Raw genomic sequence first — 25,649 nt, forward strand, 5'->3', positions numbered from 1 at the left:
ACACTGGCAAGTTGACAGGGCAGCCAGTGATGACGTCAACTCTGTGCCCCGTCACTACCAGACCCGGAAGCGAGAGAGGGCGGCGCCCCTGATGTTACGCGCCACCTGACCCAGGTAACTTTGGGCGGGGATTGTGTCATGTAGAGTTCTGAGCTTGTCATTGAGATTAACTTCGAGTCATTGCGCCACAGCTTGTTTTACTGGTTTGGGTATATCAGCCATGATTTGTTTACTGCTATTTGTTTGTGGAAGTATTTACAATATACAACTATTACGTATAGGCCCGCCATTAGCAATCACAGGGCGTCGTACATTTTCGGGCCCCGGCCCTAGTCCCCTCCAACCCTGGCACCCAAGCCCCGGCCCGCACAGACCCGCTCACTCCACATCACAGTGAAAAGACCACACAGACATCAGCACTAAAAAAGTAACCCCCCACACACAAAGGTTATAAAAAGCTGTTGATGGTCAGGGCCCCCTTATAAGTTTAAAAAAAAAAAAACATTGGCACCAGGGCCCCCCCATAAAAGTTTTTTTTTTTTAAAAGCATTGATGTCAGGGCCCCCCTTACAAGTAAAAAAAATTGGGGCCCCAAAAAATATTTTTAAAAAAAACATTGATGGCAGGGGCCTATAGAATATTAAAATAATACAATGATGGCCAGGGGATTAAAAAAAAACAAAAAACACAAATTGGTGTTCAGTAGAATTGGCTCCAGGACTTCAACTTCGCCTCCTTTTGTGACTTCGGGTCTTTTCACCGCTTCAGGTCTTCAATTTCGGCTGTTTTTGTGACTTCGGGTCTTTTCACCGCTTCGGCGCTTCATCTTCAGCTATTTTCGTGACTTCGGGTCTTTTCACCTCTTCGGCTTTTCGGCACTTCCGCATTTTCGAGTATTCGGCTGGCCGCAGGCTTCAGCACTCGCAAGGGGGGCCCGGCGCTTTCAAAACTGCAGCACTGCCAGACCCCCCTTCATGCCTGGGCTTGGGACACTTGTCCCCCCCTGATGGCGGCCCTGATTATGTAGTTGCATTCTATTACATATATTAGCAAATCAACCATTGCATCCCCTGTTTAATTCTGTAATGGTTGATAATGTGTTACATGGCCTTTCTCCTAGCAGAATTGCTGGGTAACATTTTAGTGCAGTAACTGTAACCTTCTTTTTTTAATTTTTAAATTTAATTTCTGAGGTTGCTATGACCTCAGAAATGATAGCTTTTCAAGGACACATTTTAAAAAAGAATATTGATAGATTGTCTAGGGTTGGTGCCTGGTCAGTAAAACCAATGCTTGACTGGAAACAAATCTAAAAACATAGAAAGGCTGGTAGAAATGACATGCTGTATAAATTAGATATGGCTTTTCAACTGTTTCTAACTGCAGATAGTCAGAACAAAAATATATTTTTGCAGTAATAGAATGATAGTAAAATTCACTGCACAGGAAGGAGTTATTTTATAATTTTCTTTTATCCCAAACATGTAACCAAAACAAGAATGGCACATAGGGCTCTTTTCAAGAAATAACAAAAGCACCTGAAATCCCCCCCTGCAACCTCTCATTAACTTGAACTGGAAATGCCTCACTGCACCAGTAAGTTCAAATAAAAAAATCTTGGCAGCAGGGCTTTTATATGTTTTTATAGATCTGTGAATGACATTTGCTTCTTCTTTCAAAGGACAAGGGCCTCATTGGCCCGGGTTAATGCCCCTCAGAGAACTGTGTTGCCATCTTTGCTGTTTTCCCAAGATAACTTATGACTGTCCAGAAAAATGCGTAGTATAGAATATCAGGATTTTTACTATACTTGTGGAGGAGTTTGATATTCCTTATAGAATTCTATGCTCTCTGTCTATTCATTTATCATATATCTGACATGTATGCTTTAACTTATTTTTCTAACCCTGTAGAAATGACTAGCACATTTTCTTTTTTTTTTCCATATTAAAATATACTACATTTCTTAAATAGGAAAGGTGTCATGTGTCCATCTCTACAAGGTTACATGTAGTGTACTGTGTGCAAGGCCACAGGTATGATCCTGTTAGCTTTGCATGTACCAAATCCCTGAGTTATATTAAAGTGTATAAAAGCCTGTGTAAGTTTACTGTTAGAGGTTTTGCTTGTACATTTCTTCTTTCCACGTGTATCAAAAAAGACTTACAAAGCAACATCAAAATCTTTTTAAGGGTAGTGGCAGAAATGCAGTTGTGTTTCCACCTGCAATTTCTTACTGGTTCACTCATAAGCATAGTTTCAACCAGTGAGCAGAAACACAGAGTGGATACCAACGTGAAAACACAAAATTATGCATTCTCGAGCCAATATTCACTCCCTATGTGTGCTAGCCTAAGGGGTCCAATGGAAACTCCTTGGCATTGTGCATGCAAATGACCCCGAGAGCTGGTGAGGAGTAAAGGTGGCCATACATGCAGAGATCCGCTCGTTTGGCGATGTCGCCAAACGAGCGGATCTCCCTCCGATATGCCCACCTTGAGGTGGGCAATATCGGGCTGATCCGATCGTGGGCCCTAGGGCCCAACGATCGGATCCTAGCGAACGCAGACGGGCGGACGGATCGCGGGACCGCATCAACGAACAGATGCAGCCACGATCCGACGGGATTTTTAGTCCCATCCGATCGAGATCTGGTCGACTTTCGGCCAGATCTCGATCGGGGAAGCCCATCGGGGGCCCCCATACACGGGCCAATAAGCTGCTGACTCGGTCTGTCGGCAGCTTTTATCGGCCCGTGTATGGCCACCTTAAGAAATGCAAGGGGGGGGTGTTGTCAATAGTTGTTGACGAATTTTTTGCCGGGTAACCCAGTGCCATGTAGTTATGCCAATGATGAACACAGCAAAAATGGTGACATGGCACTCAGATAGAAGTACTCAGAAAGTAAGTAATACAATGAAAAAGGAAAAAGTGATAGGAATACTGAAAGGACAAATAAAAATTAAAATTTTGCCCTGACCACTTATTTTATATCTTTTTTAATGAGTTCAAATGTATTTTAAGCAAAAAGCCTTGTTTTTCTTGCAGTGTGTTTGTTGTCTCCTCTGCCATATAAATTATTTGTTGTCTAAACAAGCCCCACCTGGCCCTTTTCTGTTCAGTGGATGAAACATTTTCATTAACTGCCCCAAAAGTCCTAAGCTTCAGCTAATACCACAAAGGGCTGATTACTGCATACTGTGTTTATGTACATGCTGAGAATGTTGGCATCCCCCTATATCTGCACCTAAGTCAGCTTGGGTCGCATTTCGGCAAAGAAATGCACACCCACATGTTTACGTGCCGAATTCTGCTCCATGTATCTGCACCAAGTCCAATGCAGCAGTGGTGTTTAGTGCAGGCACAGTAGCAATCACAGACAAGTAGATCGCAACAAATGAAAATACCTTATAATTAAATAAAGGCTAGAAACTTTCTATGACTAAAGAGCCAGGATAAAAATGTCTTTTATCAAACTGATATGCTTTTTGTTTATGTTTTCATCAGAAAAAATGACGGCTTCAGAGGGGCATTCAAGCATCCTAGCACACCCTAGTCTTTTAGAACTTAAATTGTTTTACCACTCTTTTCTATACTAACTTGTAAATTCTCTAGAGCAGATAAAAATTCTGTTTTGCCAGTAAAGTCTATGGGAAACGTATGTAACTGCTGCAGAAAATTCAAGCAACCAATGAAAATACTTTATAACGAAATAAAAGCCAGAAACTTTCCGTGATTTTTGGCACTTGTAAAATTTATGCAAGTAAATCTTATCTGTAACTTTCTTTGGAAAGTTGTTTCTTAAAAACAGCATGGTTGATTCCTCTGGTGCAAAAGATCTTATTGATATAAATATTAGAACTTCAGAAGTAAACATCAGTTTATAGAAGACCAGAGTAATAATTAGTACATTCATATTTTTAATACTACTTGATACTTAAATCTATATGAAGCCCATTAACCCCTTTTTTAGGTGTTAATGATTTTTTAAGCTTTCATTATGGATGTATGAGAATATATATATATATATGAGAATAATTTTCCAATGTTAAAATACCTAGGAACACCCATTTGAGTCTTTGTCACTGTACAGCTAACACCATTATGGTCATCATGTAATTTCGATACTCATAATACTGTTAAAGGGGTTGTTCACCTTTAAATTAACTTTTAGTATGCTGTAGAGAGTGCTATTCTGAGACAATTTGCAATTCGTTTTAATTTTTTATTATTTTTGAGTTATTTAGCTTTTTATCCAGTTTGAAATTTCAGCAATCTGGTTGCTAGGGTCCAAACTACCCTAGCAACCATACATTGATTTAGATGAGACACAGGAAAATGAATAGGAGAGGGTCTGAATAGAAAGAGGTATAATAGAAAGTGGCAATAACAATACATGTGTAGCCTTACAGAGCATTTGTTTTTAGATGGGGTCAGTGTCCCCCATTTGAAACTTGGAAAGGATCAGAAGAACAAGGCAAATAATTCAAAAACTATAACAAATAAAAAATGAAGACCATTTGAAAAGTAGCTTAGAATTAACCATTCTATAACATACTAAAAGATTATTTAAAGGTGAATCACCCCTTTAATAACATATATATCTGTCGTGAGTGCTGGGATTTCGGGGGAGTATATATATATATATGTATATATGTATATATTACTTAGCAATTATGTAATAGTTACATAATTAAATTGGGTTGAAAAAAAACAAAGTCCATCAAGTTCAACCCCTCCAAATGAAAACCCAGCATCCATACACACACCCCTCTCTACTTTTAATTAAATTCTATATACCCATACCTATACTAACTATAGAGCTTAGTATCACAATAGCCTTTGATATTATGTCTGTCCAAAAAAATCATCCAAGCCATTCTTAAAGGCATTAACTGAATCAGCCATCACAACATCACCCGGCAGTGCATTCCACAACCTCACTGTCCTGACTGTGAAGAACCCCCTACGTTGCTTCAAATGAAAGTTCTTTTCTTCTAGTCTAAAGGGGTGGCCTCTGGTGCGGTGATCCACTTTATGGGTAAAAAGGTCCCCTGCTATCCTATATAATAAAGTTGAAGTGTCTCTGCGTCCAGTCCCTGTGTCCGTGGGATTGCGCTACTGCGCATGTGCCCCACGGACCGTCTCTGGCGACATATGTTCTAGCGTCCGTTAATTTAACGGGCTTAATGTCTAGTTTGTCTATAATGTCCTCTAATGTATTGTATGAAGTGTAATCATGTCCCCTCGCAAGCGCCTTTTTTCCAGAGAAAACAACCCCAACCTTGACAGTCTACCCTCATAATTTAAGTCTTCCATCCCCCTAACCAATTTAATTGCACGTTTCTGCACTCTCTCCAGCTCATTTATATCCCTCTTTAAGGGGAAGGAAACCTAGTCGGCGCAAACCCCCCACCCCCCCCTCCCGTTGTTGCCCACCCTCCCTCCTCCCCCCTGGCCTACCCGTCCCGCTGGACAAATGCCCCTAACTTGTTACTTACCCTTCTGCGCAGGTCCAGTCCAGGGAGTTCACCGATGACATCTTCTTCCACGCGATGTTCTTCCTGCTGTGAACGGTGTTTTGGCGCATGCGCAGTAGGATCATTTTGCCGGTACGGATCTACTGCGCATGCGACAAAAGTCACGCACATGCGCAGTAGATCGTACCGGCGAAATGATCCTACTGCGCATGCGCCGTTCAAAGCAGGAAGAAGATCGCGTGGAAGAAGATGTCGTCGGTGAACTCCCTGGACTGGACCTGCGCAGAAGGGTAAGTAACAAGTTAGGGGCATTTGCCCAGCGGGACGGGTAGGCCAGGGGGGAGGAGGGAGGGTGGGCAACAAACGGGAGGGGGGGTGGGGGGTTTGCGCCGACTAGGTTTCCTTCCCCTTTAAGGACTGGAGTCCAAAACTGCACTGCATATTCCAGATGAGGCCTCACCAGGGACCTATAAAGAGGCATAATTATGTTTTCATCCCTTGAGTTAATGCCCTTTTTTATGCAAGACAGAACTTTATAATAGGATGAGTTATTTAGCCATCTTGCAGTAGTGTGTTAAAGGGTGAATGGATATATCACCCATTAAAGGGTACCCGCATCCCAATTAAAGGCTTCCATACATGTGCTTCTACTCATGTAGTATATAGTCTAAAATGCCCCTGTGGCAAAATCTATGTGGGAGAAACTATACGCTGCATAAGAGATAGACTAACAGAACACAAGTCAGCTATTAGAAATAAACTTAACCAGCCAGTAGCAAAACACTTTAATGAAAATGGCCACACAATTAGTCAATTGAGCTTTCAGATTCTGGATTCAGTATCAAGGAGGATACGTGGGGGAGATTGAAACAAGGAATTGTTACGTAAGGAAGCCCACTTGATATAAAGATTGGGAACTATGTATCCACATGATTTAAACCATGAGTATGATCTGAGTCCATTTTTATTTAAATAATAACTTTAAATGTAGTATTTTATGTTTTACAGGTTTCATTCAAACATGTTGTTCTGTCTGCCCTGGAGTGGGCTATTACCTTGATGGGACAATCCCGTAAGACAAATAAGTCAATCTTTGTATTAGATGCACTGTATAGACCATTTATGCAAGAAATGTAAAGAAAAGGTCTATGAATGATACATTTGTACTCAAATATTATGCTTGGAATGAAACACTGTTATATGTTTTATGATACTATTGTAATAATATGGGCCAACACTGGGTGGCATTATACCTCAGGCTATTTAAGACCATGTGGTTGTGGATTTTTTTTTGCTTGATAAAGAGTGGAGTGCCACCCGAAACATTGCACTATGTTGCTATACTGCTATGCAAACTTTTGCAAATAATAAAGGTTTTAATGAAAATTGGAGTGCTGTCAATGGATGTACCTTTATGTGATATGAAGAAGCCCTTGTGAACAGGCTTAAGGACTTGCACCCATAAAGAAAATTGGGCCTAGAAAGTAAGTGCGGTTTTGACTGTAAGTGTTACTTAGCCATCCTCCACTGGAGGAGTTGATTGCTTAATTTTTGCCTTCTGGTGTCATGGTGAACAAGATATGGATCAGTCATTGTTTGCTTGTACCTTTAACTCATGCTTTATTTAACAATAAACGAAAATGGACAAGCAAGGAGAACTGGAAAAACAGCTTCATGTGGCCATACAAGGACAGCTCCAAGCCCCAATGCGCATGCACAGGAAGTGTTGTAGTGCCGGTGTTTGAGGCCCTTCGATGGACCTCCCTGACCGATAGCTGTGTGAAAAATTTTCAAGATATTGATCAGACTGCTTTAAAAATTTCATCAGGGCAGGGAGCGCATGTGTTTGTTGATGTGGTTCCTCACTGTTGCTTATGTTCTTATGGTGGGCATATCAGTAAAAGATCTGCTTGTTTGCTGAAGTCACCAAATTTTTACATATATGACCAACAGTCGATATTGCTTTTCTATGACTTGACTGCCTATCCAGGGCATATAAGTAACATATCCTATGGCACACATAAAATTTCTGCATCTGAAATGCCTGATACCTCACCAGACCTCCTGCATCAATAGAAACCACCTATCACCTCTAATTACAAGGTCGTTTTCAGCTGAAAAATGCTTAAAAGCCCTTAACCCTGTCCTGTTGTTATTTAGTTCTGTAAACTGACAACAGGTTGATATGTGACAACTGTAGCTTTATTTGTGTTTCCTGATATATTTTGTATATTTGTACTTGTTTTTTAGGAGTACTTTTTTCAAAAAATTTTTAGTTGTTATGTTTTAATACAGTGCTGTCCAACTTCTATTGTACCGAGGGCCGGAATTTTTCTAATCTACATGGTGGAGGGCAGATAACGGAAACCAGTGTTAGCCACTCCCTGTTTTAGACCACACCCACTTTAAACCACACCCATGTTACCGAAAGACCATATCCACATTAATAGCACACCAAAAAACCAAATGGTTGGTGCTCACTGCAGGGATCAGGGCCGGAACTAGGAGTAGGCAGAGTAGGTGGCTGTCTAGGGCGCCATCATTAAAGGGCGCACTTTTAAGGGGATTTTTTTCGGTTTTTAATTTTTTCGTTTTTTTCAAGCGTTTATGTAATAATTTGTTTCAGTAATCATAGTCACCCAGTTGGGTGGAATCCATCTCCTTCACCTTCTCCCTCTTGCAGGCAAGTAATAGCTCCTTCTGTGCGGTGCAGCCCGACGTGCATACACGCGTCAATGACGTCACTGATGTGTTGAATGACAGAGAGAGGCAGAGAGCTGGCGGCCTGCTTGGTGTGGCTCGTACTTGCTGCTCTCAGCCTTGCACAGTTGCACTGAACTGAAGACATTCTTTCTATTACTGTGAAAGTGTGAAGCTTCCTGCTGGCACAGCCAGGTACTGATTTGGGGCCATATGTTTGCTGTTGCTGCTGGGCGCTGGCACAGGTACATAAATACTTGGGGGCAGATTTATTTTTGGCTGCTGTTGGCACAGGTAAAGATTGGGTGCAATATGATGGCTGCAGGAGGGCTGTATGATGGCTGATGGATGGCTGCTGAGCTTGCTGGTATAGGTATAGGGAGCAGTAATATAAATGAAAAAATGTTGTACATTTTCTTGATCTCTTTATTTAAAAACCATCATGGTAAGGAGGGAAATGGTAATGCAGGGCAGGGGGCACTGAGTGAAGCTCTTGCCTAGGGTGCCAAACTACCTTGTGCCTACCCTGGCAAGGATGTCACTCATATGTGAAAAAAGTTAAGTCATATAAGACATAACCATAAATCCATATGCCTCCTCCCCTGTGTATAATACAGTAACCCATCCAGGTCCGAACTGAGAATTAAAATAGGTCCTGGCATTTCAGGTACACAGAGGCCCAATCAGCCCACATGTAGGCCCAAACAGCCCCCACCAGTGTGCTAAATACTGACTTTCTATGGGACCTTATAGCAGCTCCTCTGGGGGGCCTCACACAATTGCATTCTTGACAAAGTTCAGTATAAATATAATAATAATATATCGAATGCTGTTGATTTTTTTTAAAATATTATACATTTTATTGAACATTTAATTTTTTGTTGTTGTTAAACAATGAAGACAACCCCCAATTCCCATTCAACTGAATGGGAAACGCTGTGACACAGGTAGTGGCTTTTGGATCACAGACTCATGTAGAGTTCCTGTGTTATTTAATTGTTTCCGTAGTATTGTTTAAAGATGTATCGTTGCCTTTCAAGAAAAAAAAAATCCTTTTCTTTTTTTTTCTTTAACTCAGCTTCCTGTTCTGGTTTCTGTTGAAGCTCCTCATTTGGCTCAGTTATCTTTGTTGTTGTTAAACAATGAAGACAACCCCCAATTCCCATTCAACTGAATGGGAAACGCTGTGACACAGGTAGTGGCTTTTGGATCACAGACTCATGTAGAGTTCCTGTCTTATTTATTTGTTTCCCTAGTATTGTTTAAAGATGTATCGTTGCCTTTCAAGAAAAAAAAATTCCTTTTCTTTTTTTTCTTTAACTCAACTTACTGTTCTGGTTTCTGTTGAAGCTCCTCATTTGGCTCAGTTATCTTTGTTGTTGTTAAACAATGAAGATAACCCCCAATTCCCATTCAACTGAATGGGAAACGCTGTGAAACAGGTAGTGGCTTTTGGATCACAGACTCATGTAGAGTTCCTGGCTTATTTATTTGTTTCCCTAGTATTGTTTAAAGATGTATCGTTGCCTTTCAAGAAAAAAAAATTTCTTTTCTTTTTTTTCTTTAACTCATCTTCCTGTTCTGGTTTCTGTCGAAGCTCCTCATTTGGCTCAGTTATCTTTGTTGTTGTTAAACAATGAAGACAACCCCCAATTCCCATTCAACTGAATGGGAAACGCTGTGACACAGGTAGAGTGGCTTTTGGATCACAGACTCATGTAGAGTTCCTGTCTTATTTATTTGTTTCCGTAGTATTGTTATGTATCGTTGCTATTGTAATGTATCGTTGCCTTTCAAGAAAAAAAATTTCCTTTTCTTTTTTTTCTTTAACTCAGCTTCCTGTTCTGGTTTCTGTTGAAGCTCCTCATTTGGCTCAGTTATCTGTCCTGTGGCTCTTCAGTGGCCACAGGATTCACTTTATTTTCCTCAATTCCTTCCGTGTTTACGTCAGTAGCCACAATATTAGTTAAATCACATGCTCCTAAAACATAAAATTGCACTGGTTCAATAAACTGTTCATAACTCAATAATCAGCAATTTTGGCCAATCAATGAATATATTTATGCACAGTCCTTATAAATGATTAATTATCACTTATAAAATGCCTGGAATAGCTGGGGCAGATTATGCATCTTAATATATAATGTATGAAATTAAAGGCACAGTAATATGTATGATTTTAAAGAAATATTTACCAGGTATAAGGATCACAGTCTGCTTTTCAACAGGAGCTTCCACTGCAATTAAAAAGAATAGTTTTACTAATTTGCTATACCGATACCTACACAGTAATATGGAAATAACACTAAAGTATATACAGGGAACATTATGGCCTTAGGGCTGAAACCTGTCAGTTTTAACTTACATAAAACATCTGGGTTATTTTGCATCTCCACATCGTCTTCTTCTTTTTTCTTATGGCTAAACATTGACCTGTTAAGTGGAAGAAAATAGATATAAGAAAAATAAAACCCTATGCTCCCTATGTTGATGTCTGTACCATAAAACACACACATATATGCCACCAAAATTAGGCTGTACAACTAATTGTTCATTGTTTGACTGGAAAGACTATTTCTCAGACTTCAGATTTGTGTATTTTTACAGAATTCTTTTTTCAACCAACTAAATTCCCATTTTAAAAGCAAAAATGTCTATTTATTTATTAAAAGATCTGAATATAAAAAGCACAATGGGATAAAACCACTGAACGAATCTGATAACAACATTTTTTTGTCTGTTTACAAGTTAAGAAATCTTTGAAATACTTTAAAACCTCAGATTATGAAATATTTTAAAATTTTCAGGTCCCATTCACTACTAAATGACCTCAACCGCTTTTAAATGGCGTACTTTTACATTACAGTTTTTTGTGGTATTTACGCTTAATAAATATCAATAATTTCATGGTTTAAAACCATTCTTCACATGCAAGGTTTTTTACTGCCAAAACGATTCAATTGTTAATGAATACAAATGTTAATAAACTGCCTCAATAGTGTTTTATTGGTGATAGGAAAAACGTTGCCTCAATTACTGTATAAAACCCAATAAAGTAGAAATAACAATTATTTTTATTGCATAACAGCTTGTTGTTTGGACCTCTCTAAGAAAGCTGTTCTGAGGTGCACTGAGAGATTGCACTATAAACAGATCATTTGTGTAAATCCCAGTGAAGCCGGAATAAAAATTATACTTAAGATAATATTGTATATATATAGTTTAAGATTTATGACATCCATTCATTTCAGAAGACACAATATATTAACAAGTACTAATAAGATGTATATGGAGATATATATATATATGGGATGTGACATGTTTATGTTAAGAACTCACCAGACATATGTAGATAGGTAGCTAATAGATATTACACCCACGAGTCCACATATTAAGTCGAGGATCCTCAATGGATAGTGCTTTATATTGGTGTTTTCGGCTGCAGAAAGACAGAGAACATTAGTCAATAAAACTCCCATAAGTATATTTGTCCAGAATGACAACCTTGAACATTGATATTGTAAATAACACAAGGCACAACGCTTGGTCCAATGCAAATAATATATAAATATCTGATTTACAAGTCTCGAGATTAAATGTCTTGAACTCTGCATTCAGTGGAAAGTAGAAAGAGAATCGCACAGACACCAAATATGTTGCAGGTGGGGAGCGTCCCCTATTTTTTATTGTGACCACCTGTGCATCAACGTTTCGGGGGGGATTAACCCTCCCTTCGTCAGGATACAAACTTAAGTGCTACAAACATATTTAAGGCATTTGGGGTACATGTGATCCCACCCCTTTACCCATAGTCCACCAGGGTTCAGTGTATTTCAAAGTGAGGCTTGACACTCATTGTCCTTGTGTAGATTCAAAAGTTCAATCATATATACAGAAATGCATGTATGTAATCCCTTCAGCACAGCAATTATAATTATTAATAGCCAAAAATGGCTAATACTACTCACAACCAGCGGGGTGTTAACCGTAATCTCTATTTCTCATAATTCCCGCTGGCCCAGGTTATCTGTGGAAAGGAAACACAGTGTAAGTAACAGCAGTGAAGTGTTTACAGAAAACAAGATAAACTAAAATTCTCATTTAAACCCTTAGGTTGCACGGTTTCTAATTTCCATATCCAGAACGCTTCTCTTTTAAGCAATGCCAGCTTCATCTCGTTCCCTTGTGGTGCTGTAATCTTTTCAAGGATTTGCCACCTTAATTGCGATACTGTATGTTTTTGTACATAAAAGTGCTTCGCTAATAAAGTTTCTTTTTTGATTCTGTCCTTCTTTTTACTTATCGCCGGGTCACACCCTTCCATTTCAGGTACAAAGTTTCTAATCACACTTTTGTGTTCATTTAACCTTACTCTGCACAACCTTGAGGTTTGTCCCACGTATCCCAGTCCACATGGGCATTTTAATAAGTAGATAACCCCTTCCGTATTGCAAGTGGCGAAACATTTTAGTCCTATGGGGAAGCCTTTGCTGGGATGGGTACAGACATCTCCTTTTATTACACCACTACAGTGTCCACAGTTGAGACATGGAAAGGTGCCCACTCTTTCGGATACTGGTTTTTTGTACTTATGCCGTTTAATATCAGTTTTGGTGAGCTGGTCACCTATGCTTTTACCCCTTTTGTATGAAAACAATGGGTTATTCAAAAACAATTTCCCATAAGTCTTGTCATTTTGTAATATGGACCAGTGTTTATTGATTGTTCTTTTAAGGAAAGACGAGTGAGGACCATATGTAGTGACGCAAGGTATCCCTAGTTTTTTCTGTGTGGGCGTCTTTCTTACCATTAGGTCTTCCCTTTTCATTCTGCCTACCTCATCCATAGTTTTATCCAAATCTGTTTTGGAGAAACCCCTTTGTACAAATCTAGACACCAATTCCTCCCCTTGTTTGTTATATAATGTTTCAGATGATGTTATCCTTCTCGCCCTTATGAATTGGCTTTTTGGGAGCCCTTTAATTGTCCCTATTGGGTGGAAGCTATCCTTTCTCAACATGTTGTTCCTATCAGTGGGTTTTTTATACAGGTCCGTCGTGAGCGAGCCATCTGAACTTGTGACCTGTACATCTAGGTAATTAACACTATTGGGACCAATACAGGTGGTAAATTTGATGGTATCATGGATGGTATTAAGATATGTGAAAAATTCTGTGAGTATCTCAGGGGAACCTGTCCAAATCAGGAACATATCATCCACATATCTTTTCCATAAGGCAATATGTTCCTTAAATTTTGGGTTATGTAAGATATGCTCATGCTCAATCCTATGCATAAAAATATTTGCGTAGGCCGGAGCCATGTTGGCCCCCATACTGGTACCTTGGGCCTGAAGGAAATAGTCAGAATCAAACCGAAAATAATTACGTTTTAACACCAGCTCCAAGCAATCACATAGAAAATTTATCTCATGTGTGGGCAAATTCTCACGGGACAAGTATTCCCTGGTACATTCAATACCCTCATCATGTGGGATAGAGGTATATAGGTCTTTGACATCTATAGTGCAAAGTATAGTAGAATGTGGTCCTACTGTGAACCCTTCAATTGTTTTTAAAAATTGTGTGGTGTCACTTAGACAAGTGTCTAATTTGGGTAAGATTTCCTGTAAGTACGTATCTATATAAATGGCCAGGGGTTGTAGTAATGAATTAACCCCTGACACGATAGGTCTTCCTGGGGGATTTATCAAGGTTTTATGCACCTTGGGTAAGAGGTAAAAAATTGGCACCCTGGGGTTGTCCTTACGTAAGAGTTCCTGTATTTCAGGAGAGATTACCCCTGTTAGGCATGCATCTTCGAGAAACATGTCAATATCAGTTTTTAACCTTTCCGTTGGATCATTATTAAGAGGTTTATAATGTTCAGTATTGTTTAACTGTCTATGTGCTTCCTTCAAATAATCCTCCTTATTCATTACGACAATGCTGCCCCCCTTATCGGCTTTCTTAATAATTAACCCTTTGTCCTTTTGCAAGTTAATTAATGCATTTTTTTCTTTTAGGTGTAGATTATTTACCTTTGGGACAACATGTTTATGCAAACCCTTTTCTATATCAGAGTTAATCATGTTAGAGAACGTGTCTATGGAAGCACAGGAAAAATTTGGGTTGAAGGTGCTGCGGGTTTTAAGTTTGCTGGACACTATGTCCTTTCTCCCTTTAGGCCATATCCCAGTGTTCTTATCCATATAAAGCATTTTCAATTTAATGGAACGTAAAAATTTAAACATTTCAATTTGTACTGTAAAGGGATCACATTTATACGTGGGAACAAAGCCTAGACCCTTATTTAACAGTTTAAGTTCATCTGAGGACAATGGTTGGGAGGAGAGGTTAATCACTAAGTCATTTACCTCTTTTTCCTCAGTGTGTATTCGCTGCCCGATGGAGTAGCCATCCTTGGGGTTGCGGATCTTTTCTCTCCCCCAGCAACCAGAACCAAGAAACCTTCAGAAGCAATTTGAATTTACCAGTAAGAAAGAATTAAGGCTCGGAGCAGGGCGAACAGTGATTGAGAACTGAATTAACGTATACAGTAAGTAAGAACCTTGCACAATATGTCATTTAGTTAACAGTGATATTATTAAAACTGTGGAATCCTCAGTTCCAAGTCTAAATACCCGTCGGTATAATAGGAAATGTTATATTAGATTAAATTGAAGCATTGCTATTCACTCCATAACTTCTCGCTTTTAGGAGCAAAGTAAAATGTCTTAGTCTGATGCAACATCTGTCAAAAATATTTCTTCTAAGCAATTCTTAAAGCTCTAATTTTAAGAGCCTTAAGTAATAGCTAATACCAAACACTGCTATTTTCCCAGCCAGTCAGATCTTATCAGCAACTCCTAGCAGATACAGCTAGTAACATCTAGTTTTTGTGTTATGCTTCCATAAGCTAGTGACCCCTGATGTTGGGGTTTGGAAAGTCAGAATATTATAGGCTGCAGTACCAACAGACTTGTAAAGCATGCCTATGACATGGACTAGACATTATGTGGATGCCCTTCAAAGAGAAAAAGAAATAGGCAATATTTTTTTAAACTTTGAAGGAATAATAAATCTGAGGAGTGGATTTGATGGTGACAGACATTGCTATTTTAGAAATCAGTCAACAAAATACTGGAATGTGAGTTTATAATTAAACAGACAGTGTGCCTAAAGTTTGGATTGGAATCTACCCATTTGTTCAGGCCTGCTTTTTTTGGATAAGGCAGAGAAGATTAATGATACTGAGCTTTCAGCATAAGAGAATAGAGCAGGTAGGAGTCTTTTATTAGAAAATGACCCACTATAAAGTTAGTATATTCTATAACAAATAATATTTTAGAATTTTTATCAATGGTGTTGACCTAAAGCTCGCAACACTAGATCAAACCTTTTTCCCTTAGGCCAGCAGAGATTTAAGTTGAGCTACAGGTTTTTTTTGGTAGTATTGCTAGGGTTGCCACCTGGCCAGTGAAATTGCGGCTTGCTAATATTAGGGTAGATGATAAATATATAGTATGGGTGGTATTTTTTTCTAGGAAAGCTGGCAACCCTGAGCATCACTTGGTCCATCTGATTATTTGAACTTGTCAGGGTTGGGGTTTTTTTGTAGCAGAATACCGCACATGACATTAATCTAATATAGTGAAAACTGTACTTTTTATATGTAGTGGTGTAATTAGAAGCTACCACCTCAAAATCCTTTTAGAACCCTGAAAATTAAGGTGTTGATAAAATGTCTATCGCCACCTTTAGGAAAATTTGTACATCATTACACAATGTACCGTACACACTAAAATGTGTACATCAGATAGGACTCCACTGGCCTATTTACACTTTGGGAAACCTAGCTACCTGTACCAGATCTCCAAAAGCAGAGCAACACGGCATCATTAGTGGCCATTACATCCAGTTCCCATGCTTTTGATTGCCAAGCGGAAATTCACTGCACTGATCACATCCTGGCTCAGACTGCACATACTCCTGCTCAGCACCCTTTGACCAGCAAGTATAGCAAGTATGATACACTACATTTGCATGGTGCTGTTGGAATTCTTCATAGTATGTTATACTGGTCCTCTTAGAACCCACTTATGTTGCTCCTCTATGTCAGCAACTGGGCCCATTCCTCACACTTTTTAGTACTTGACAATAAGTCCCTTTTCCCCTAGGACCCAGATGCACTTTTGCTTGTTCATTCACACTTGCCTCTTAAGTTCCTGAAGACCCCTCTTGTGGACATGCTGGGTGACTAGGCCCTGGTGCAGTCATACTCGCTGCCCCCACAGTATAAAGGAGAAGGAATGGTTAAAACTAAGTAAGCTTTATCAGAAAGGTCTATATGACTAGTAAAACACTCAGTAAGTAATGCTGCTGAGTCCTCTGTCAAAAGAAACACATTTCTTTCCTTCTATTGTGTATACATGGGCTTCTGTATCAGATTTCCTGTGTTCAGCTAAAACCTCCAGGGATTGGCCTTGAGCATGCTCCGTTTGCTCCCCCTCCCTCCTCCTCTCCCTGCTGTAATCTGGGCTATGAGCAAGCAGGGAGAGACTCAGGCAGGAAGTGATGTTACAGCAAGCTAATATGGCAGCTGCTATCCTAATCAAACAGAGACAGTGTCTAGAGCTGTTTACTCAGGAATGGAAAACATTCTAAAGAATAAACATGGCCTTCTAGATTGCACTGTTGTGGCTAATCTATTGGTAATAAACTGCCTTGGTAGATTTCCTTCTCCTTTAAGGGCATATTTAATTAAAGGGTGAAAGGTTGCAAATCCAAATATATAACTTTGCATATTAAACTCATAATTAGTTTCTAGTATACATTATAGATTTCCAATGATCTGAAGTGTAAATGTACTTGCTATTGTTCTTTGATATTTCTTGCACTACCGCACCACTGAAACTATTTTGCATTTGCCAGCAACCATCAAGTTAAGACTTCAAGTTCTTTAGTTGTAGGATTAACAGGTATAGCGGGAAGCTGAGTGTTGGATGGAAGAGAGCTGAATACTGCAATACTTATTCAGTAGGACAACAGTGCAGGGGATAGCAAGGTCAGACAAATCTTTTTCAAACATTTTCGGCGCTTAGTAAATTTGCCCCATAGAGGTAATTTATGGTGTATAGACAATATGTTTAGTTTATGTTTGTACAGAAATAGTGAGCCATTTCCTCCCCCTGTCCCCACAATAACGTTTAAAATGTTATGTAGACTTGGTTGTAGAGTATATTATTATTTTATATAACACATATGATTTTGTAAATGACAGTGCAGTAATGATAAATATAAAAGATGCGCTGATATACATTCACGGTCGGGCTGGAGCTTTGGGGGCCCACCAGGGCTACGACACTAGGATCCTCCTGGCAGTAACCGGGGGGACGCTTCCCGACTTCCACAATTGCCACATGCATGCGTGCACACGGTCATGCCAAGTCACAACTTCTTTTCTTTAGGGGGCAGCCGATCAGCGGTGCAGGCCCAGTCCGACCCTGTATACATTATCTGATTGTATCTCTGAACCTTCTAAATATATTAACAAATTATGCATAAAAAAGCTGATTATAATTACATTTGCTTTATCAATATATTTGAGTTGACTTCTATTTGAGTAGGTTTATATAAATAATTGCTTTGTGATTTTGTTGATGATGTTAACATTATCTAAAAAAATCTATACACTTTGCATCACAGAAAATGACTGCAGTCATGTTACTGCATTAACAGTCTTCAGACCGAAAGTAAATTGTGTTTTTTTTTCTAGAAATGCCTCATGTCTCTCTCTGTGTAAATTTGGAGTTTGGGTTTTAACACACTTACCATATTAGGTATTATGTAAAAGGGAGCTTATTATTATTATTATTATTATCACATATTTCTAAAGAATCACCATATAATACAGTGTGGTACAAGAAATTGGTTTGTACACTGAACATACAGTTTATATACAAAACAAAAGCTATGACTTTCCAAGTGAGTGCAAAAGAATGTTCCAGGCTTAAATATTTACAAAGAGAGTGTCTGCTCTATAACTGGACATCACAGCGGGTCCTTTATGTCTTCTTTTTCAAGTCATCCAGCCTTTTTGACAGATCCTCAAAATCGATGTCTTCATATGGTGATGGGTCAGAAGTTGGGATTGTGTGAGCTGGACTGACAGGTACAGACGGGAGTTTAGGAAGGGGCAGATTATTATACTTTCCTGCCACATTTTCTCCTTGACCTGCAATGGACATTACACTTACTGTTGTATTTTGAGGAAAATAGATATCACTGGGTGAAACATAACAAACACACATATGCACAATAAAATCATACATTAATCATGACATCCACCGTCCCTCTGTACATGTGGAACCCCCAGCATCTGCTTGTATTGTAATGACCTTCTTATAAATATTTCCGTTAAATGGAGGCTGTGGGGTATATTCATCAAAGAGTGACGTTAATAGTGAAATTCCACCACTTTCCATTCATTTCTATGGGATTTTTAAAAGCGTATTTATCAAAGGGTGGACTTTCACTTTCACCCATTGATAAATATGCCTTTCAAAATCCCATAGAAATTAATTGTGAGCTGCGGAATTTTACTCTAGTGGCGGAACTTCACTCTTTGATAAATTTACCCCAATGGGAGATGGCCTTCCTGTATTTAAGCACTTTCTGTATAATGGGTTTCTGGATAAGCGGTCCTATACTTGTACTGTTACTTTTTTATTTTGTCTATTTGTATTGTATTGTATTTTTGTAAACTATAAATGTGTTGCATGCCACATAAAACAGTATAAATAAATATATATGCAGGTGTGTGCAAATATATACAATATAGAGAAAGGAGGCAAAGATGCAGCACTGATAGGAATTTGTATTTCATTAAAAAACACATTAATGCAATTTTCTATTAATGTGCATTTGGTCTTTTTTCTATATTAAGGGGCAGAGGTGTCCCACCCTTACTGACTATGCATTCTGTATATATTTATATATGTATCAAACTCAGTGGGTCAAATTTACTAAAGGGCGAAGTGACTAACACTGGCGAAAATTTGCCAGCGTGACGTCATTTCGGTATTTTGCCAATTTAATAAAGGGCGCAGGTGTAACTTAGAGAAAGAGACTGACGCTCATTTGCTCTTAATTGCCAGGTGAAGTTGCGCTCTGGCGAAGGGACGTAACTGGGCAAATTCACTAAGATGCCGATTTTCCTGAATGTTACCTCTTGCGCCAGATTTGCCCTTGTCACCTCAGACCAGGCAAAGTGCAATAGAGTAGATAGGACTTCCTCAAAATTTAGTTGAAAATTTTTCTAAGTCCCAAAAAACATTGGCGTCTCTTCCTTTTTTCAGGGTGATAGGCTGCAAAAGAGTGTAAATTTTTTTTGGGGTAACCCGCTTCCCCCCTACATTTAATAACATATGGCACATAAATTAAATTTTATTAAACTTCCCTGGGCTTGTGTAATGTAATGTATTTGCTGCAACATATACGTCCATTCAACGTTACCTTCCCGCCATATGCAAATTAGCTAATGCAACTTCATCAGTGTTCCGCGCCCCGGACGCAACTTCGCATGTTAGTGAATTAGCGTTGTCTGAGCGAATTTTCGCCTGGCAAAATGTTGTGCTGCCTGCGAAGCCATCGCTGGCGAATTTTCGCTCTTAGTAAATGTGTTTAGTTATGTGTCTGCATTTGTCTCCAAATGATCTGTTGACAATATTTCACCTCAGTAAATACATGCTCCATTAAACAAGATCTGTGCATTCTGTCCACGTACTTAATGCTATGGTATCTGCCAGCTCTGCACAAAATTTTTTAATTTAGCAGAAGGTGGAAAGTGCAGTAATGCCCCAAACATTAGTGCTGGGCAACTAAGCACTGAACTTATTTTGCACCCCATATTGCTCTTTGCACCAGTAGCAACTTGGTGTCATCAAATTGTTCATAATACTCCACCCACAGTTAACTTATGTTTTTGGTACTCACCAGAGTTCATTGCAGGACTGGCTCCTGAGTCTCCACCTCTGTTGTTCATCTTTGAAATAAAAGAGAATGACCTCAATAAACGTCGAGACAACCCCCCATTGTTTCTGTGCAAACCTTTGGTCCCAGCAAAAAAATTAAAGGTACAATAAGTACCTACCATGTTAGAGAAGGGGGGTATGTCTGGAACATGAGGAACCATTTTTCCCGTAGGTGGTGGTTGTAGAAAAGCACAAGGCTCATATATCCCTACAGAAGGATCAGGAAAGGATTTCTGTAGGATTCAAACAATACAGTATGTTATTAGCAACATATTTATCGAGCTTTTTACCATCATCAGCATTGATTTATATAGCACCATCAAGTTGCACAGCATTTTACAAGGGTTACATATTAAAAAACAGGGCCTTACTCACAAGGGCTTACAATCTAAAGGGTTGGAGTACATTTGAAACCTAAGGAATATGAAAACAATTGGTAATTTATTATAAGTTGATGTCTGATAAATCAAGATACATTGTATATGCTTCCCTAAATAGGTGGGCTTTTAGGGAGCATTGAGAAATTTGCCTCAGGCCTAGGTTTTTGGTAAGCTCAAGAGTTTGTGGTAAACTCAGTTTTGCTACTTGAGACAGGGGGGGACACTGAATGGTTACAATTTTGTAATGTCGTTTTTTAGTGTTTTAATATTGTTTTAATCAACTGTATACAAAATATTCTGCAATATTAAGGATTACCGCTTGATTGAGGTGTCAGGTTTTGTCGGGACCTCTGATCCCAAGACAGCCCGTCCTTATCAGGTTTTCTTGATTGATATTTACTTCTCAAATAAATTTGTTGCAATATTAAGACTTATCTCGGAAATAGATAAAAGTTTTGCCGGGACCTCTGATCTCAAGACAGCTTTATCTAGCTCCTGATTTATTGCAACCCATTTATATTGTAATTTTGTGAAATTTTCCTATCATGGGAAGCAAAGGTTCTAAAGATTTGCCACCACCCAATCCTGGTGAAATGTGGAAACAATATGTGTAGCCCCATAGGTAGATAAAATAGCAGGATGGGGAGAAGCTTTTTCTACACTGAACGTCTTGTGTCAGTGTGGTTCTTCTGGTGTACACCCATAATCTAATTAGGACGGAATAGATATCCTCAGGACTGTTTGTGTCCTTATCAATTTTGATGCCCAAAGTGGGGCTGCAGGTTCTGACTGCTCATACTCCCAGTCCAGGCCTGATGGAGACTGATCACCTCTGGGACACGGTAAAACCTATTTTTTAGTTTCTTACTCGTGTCAAACCTGCTACCTATTATTGTTCATGTCCTGTTGTCTAAATCGACTCCTGGCAGCCAGCAAAGACAGGTATTTTCTTGCCTGCAGCTCTTTATTGAACCTGTATAGAGCTATCTATTACCCGGTTTGTGTTTTATGTTTTGTGATATTCTCTTTCCAAGTGGTTTGGATGACAGGGGAGTTTTCATGATAGAGACAGGGTATCCGGATGTCGATAGGACGCTGATACAACTCTGTTTCTGTACATCGTAATACCCCATAAATCCCATCAGATTAGAGGTTATGTCCTGTCCTGACTGTGTGTGTGGTCTTCTGTTTGGCATAACTATGGGGGGCTGGAGATTGGCCAAAGTTAGACCAGGGGTTACCCTGAACAGTATTTAGGTAGAAAAACGCCTTTTGTCATAGTCCCTGACTTTTTGGCATATCGCTTCAACGTTCACTTCCCAGTATTTAATAGCAGTCTAGGTCATAGTCTTATTGGAGTGTATGAGAAAGTCTCTATCGAATCAAATGGGAAAGTTACAGTGATGTATTAGAAGCTCTAGCCGTACAAGAGTTGAGTGGTTGTAACTCATATGGTATACATAGAGCCATCCACTCCCTATGCTGGGAATGTTTCCCGTCATAAGTGCAGTAGAAGAAGGTCAGGAAAATGCCCTAGAATCAGAGGAAGCTATAAAGCAAAGAAAAGCTGCTAGCAGAAGGGTTAAGTTAGAAAATAGTGAGAAGAGACAATTTATCTCTACCCCGCCCATAGAGAAAAAGGGGGGGGGGAGACGGGCCTCCCTGCAGCACGTCTCATTAACACAGACAAAAAGCACCAAATTTCTTAAATAAACACATGGGCTGACTCCAAATTAGACGTTGGGTTTGTAGATTGCACTCCATACATATGCCCACATACTCAACCTATCTTTCTTGAAGATATTGATTCTTCATTCAATAATATAAATCTTAAATTGTGTCCAAAGTAAATATCTTTTATCAGCAAGACTAATAAAGTATGAAGCAGCTTTACTAACACCATCAAATCTAACAATCAAAAGATGTAATGTCCTCAACCCTGCCACACTAATACCTGAAAAAGGGGGGGGGGGTGATCTGTTGACATACATGAAAAAGTGAGGTACATGGGTTGATAATGTAAAAGATGAACCTTTGTTAAATCCTTATTGTGAATTGTTTTTTGATGGTTCTCGCTACTCTACTGAGGACGGTAAATATCATATGCTGTTGTAACATTTGTCTGATGTTTTAGTTCAGGAGAATCTACCTCCATATATGTCAGCTCAAGAAGCTGAGCTACAAGCACTCATCACATCATGCACACTAGTGGAAGGTCAAAGGGCGAACATCTTTTCTGATAGCAGGTACTGTATTGGTATTTGTCTCGACTATCTTCTGATTTGGAGGGCCAGAAATTTTATGACATCATCAGGTAAACCAAATAAGAATACAAATACAAATTTAGTAAAATATCTATTGTTAGCATTACAGCTTCCAACTGAGGTAGCCATTCTTAAAGTACAAGCACACACAAAGCTTCAAACTCCAGAAGCTACAAGGAAATGCAAAAGCTGACGAGAGAGCCAAGTCAGCTGCCCGCTTGCCTATAATGACAGTAAGTTGCATCCTGGACATGGATATTCTGGCTACAATTCAGGACTAGGCCCCTGAGATGGAAAAAGTTAAGTGGTCAAAGCTGGGAGCCTCCAAAGATGACATGGGTCTATGGAGAAATGGTGTATTATACTGTCTATCAAAAGCAGTGTATGCTATGATGGCACACCTAACTCATGGACTTGCGCACTCAGGTAAGAATGCAATGGCTGCCTCAATTCAGAAAGTTGGATAGCACCTGGGGTTCCAGCAATTGTTGCAAACTATGTTTTTTCTTGTGTTAACCTGTTTACGTCATAATCCTGGTCAGGTAGTCAAATCTCCGAGACAGCACTTTGCTAAACCAGAATAACCCTTCCAGCGATTACAAATAGACTACAGCCAACTGCCTAAAGTAGGTACATATGAATATGTACTAGTATGTATTGACATGTGCTCAGGATGGCCTGAGGCATGGCCAAGTTGCTAAGGCTACAACAAAAGCAACTGCTAAGAAACTTTAAATGAAGTAATCTGTAGGTATTCTTTACCAACCTACATTGAAAGTGATAGGGGTACACACTTTACAGGGCAGATAATGTCTTAAATAAAAAAAAATAACCCTCAGAGTTTTGGGAAGGTTGAAAGCCTAAATGATGTTATATAAAATATACGTCTTGGAAAATAGCACTATTAAAGCATTAAACTAGTTTAAATGACACATGGAAAATAATGATTGGTCTAAGTGTGTTTTCACAGGCAACCAAAGATGAAGCTAATGAATTTAGCATCAAGCAGAAGATGGGATTTATAAAACAACTCTTAATTTGACAGATACTAACTTTAAGAAAAGTATAGAGTGTTGGAACCTATTCTATTCTAAAATAGAATTAGCTATTTATGGATTAATTACATAGAAATCTACCTACTACTTTGAATGTGGTACATGGGCTCATGTTTGGTTACCAGAGAATAGATATGGTCCCTGTATTATTGCTACTTCAGCTCCTGCCATAGCAATTGTAGATTAGGATAATGTAACAGCAATTTTTCTTTTTTTAATATCAGGCCACAATCTTCTTAAGAGAATTGTTTACCATAGTAAAGTTTAATATTTTTTTTTTGGAATTGTAAATAAGATTAAAGAGTTACAATATGAAGCAAGGGCAAGTAGGCATAAGGGGTGGAACCTTTTTAAAGGTTTACAATTCGGTAATATATTTAGTTTTACTTAAGCAAGCTAGTGTTTTCTTGTTCATGGTTTTCATTATATTGCTATCATTTTTTTGCCCTTTATGAACTTACTGTGTTTATAATTTCTCAAAGTACAAAACCTAATGCTAAACATATCTACCGTGTCAGGATTCAAAATCCTCACTCTGAAATTCTTTACAAAAGTAGTTTCTAACATTATAATTTGTTTACTTCTATAGATAAACAACTGAGCATGTGGAAGATTTTGGCAATCGTTTTTCTTGCAACATGTTTGTGTGATTATGATGATTTCAAATGAACATACTTTATTGATAATTCGAAATCGGTGATAGATGGGAACCATTCCTATTTCACAGTTCCCTTTAATTACGGACATCTTTTCCATGTCTCTATCTAAAGCACTTTAAAGAAAATGTTTGCTGACACCTGTCTCTACAAGAACACGACTATATCATGGAGATGCAAGTATACTAAGTTCATCACTTCTAAGAACTATACTTGGGATAATACCTTTGCAGATTCCTTTACTATAAATAAGTTCAAACCATCTTTTCTAAACGGCAGTGGAACTTGGATAAAGAGACTTATGTTTACTAAACGCAATATTTCAAAATCTATGCCATGAAATCTTTTGGGTGTTGATTGAATTAGATATGTAATACTTCATGTTAATTCTTTTAAACTGAAGTCGTTTGTGTAGTTAGGCAAATAAGATTGGGATGGATTAGGAATTCTCCAGCATGTAGTTGTGTTAATTCTGCTGGTCAAGAATGAGTTCTTGGTTTTGAAGACAGGCCTAGCCCCTCTTCAGAGCATAGTAGTCTCAATACGGTTATTTGCATTTAGGTGAGTTTATAGTTTAGGTTAATTTTGGTCATTTTTAGCCATCTGCTATTTTATAGGTTTGGATCCGGATTATTATAAATTAATCGTGTCATACAAAAAAGGTCAGTTTGCTGGAAACCATAAATATTTCTTAGAGGGGCATATCAAGCCAGTTGGACAGCCCTAAATTTGATTATATTAAGCACTACAGCAACAAATTGTAGGTATCCCTTTACTTGACAATTGGATTTGACAGCATTAGCAGACTTACAGGATCATTTGGACATGGGTAAAGTTGATTGTTACTTCTGAAGCCTCCTCCTCCAGACCCTCCTCCATTGCCAGGACCTCCCTTCTTATCATCGTGAACAAATCCGATAATACTGGGATCAACCTCAGAAAATGTGGGAGCCTCACCCTAAAACGAATTCCATGTACAGCAGTCAAAGTCTGCCCCATACCTGTTATTGTTGAAAAGTCAAAAATACCAGGACACACAGTGGCTACTCTTAAACGAACAGTGTTAGCTTAGAGGAAATA

General features: G+C 38.8%; 2 protein-coding genes and 1 long non-coding RNA gene across 8 annotated transcripts in view; 1 reads left to right on the forward strand and 2 right to left on the reverse strand.

The window, feature by feature from the left end:
- The first annotated feature begins 6 nt into the window (after positions 1–6).
- On the forward strand, positions 7–25,387 carry LOC121393239. The gene is made up of 3 exons (XR_005960882.1): positions 7–114; positions 14,571–14,738; positions 24,503–25,387. It is a non-coding gene; the product is annotated as an uncharacterized LOC121393239 (long non-coding RNA).
- Positions 9,417–14,650, reverse strand: LOC108715416. 3 transcript variants are annotated; one of them, XR_005960881.1, is made up of 6 exons: positions 14,557–14,650; positions 11,762–12,207; positions 11,520–11,619; positions 10,546–10,613; positions 10,376–10,417; positions 9,417–10,161 (listed from the first exon to the last, which is right to left on the reverse strand). XR_005960881.1 is itself a non-coding variant. In XM_041561151.1 (5 exons), the coding sequence occupies exon 1, from the start codon at positions 14,431–14,433 to the stop codon at positions 12,250–12,252; it is 2,184 nt and encodes a 727-aa protein (XP_041417085.1). In that variant the 5' UTR covers positions 14,434–14,574; the 3' UTR covers positions 9,417–10,161; positions 10,376–10,417; positions 10,546–10,613; positions 11,520–11,619; positions 12,149–12,249. The 3 variants fall into 3 exon arrangements, 2 of the variants coding, with proteins under 2 accessions (XP_041417085.1, XP_041417084.1); XM_041561151.1 differs by having other exon boundaries at positions 12,149–14,574; XM_041561150.1 differs by having other exon boundaries at positions 11,762–14,574.
- XB5993342.S (provisional ortholog of IST1 factor associated with ESCRT-III S homeolog) overlaps positions 17,414–25,649 on the reverse strand; it is a 32,890-nt gene continuing 24,654 nt past the window's right edge. For all 4 annotated transcript variants that reach the window (XM_041561153.1, XM_041561152.1, XM_041561154.1 and 1 more), the window contains 4 exons: positions 25,381–25,527; positions 20,334–20,447; positions 20,177–20,225; positions 17,414–18,416 (listed from right to left, as the gene is read on the reverse strand). In XM_041561153.1, coding sequence (XP_041417087.1) covers positions 18,247–18,416; positions 20,177–20,225; positions 20,334–20,447; positions 25,381–25,527 — 480 coding nt within the window. In that variant the 3' untranslated portion in view covers positions 17,414–18,246. The remainder of the gene's footprint in view (positions 18,417–20,176; positions 20,226–20,333; positions 20,448–25,380; positions 25,528–25,649) is intronic.

The sequence above is a fragment of the Xenopus laevis genome, chromosome 4S (genome assembly GCF_017654675.1).
Source record: "Xenopus laevis strain J_2021 chromosome 4S, Xenopus_laevis_v10.1, whole genome shotgun sequence".
Taxonomy (NCBI): Eukaryota; Metazoa; Chordata; class Amphibia; order Anura; family Pipidae; genus Xenopus; species Xenopus laevis.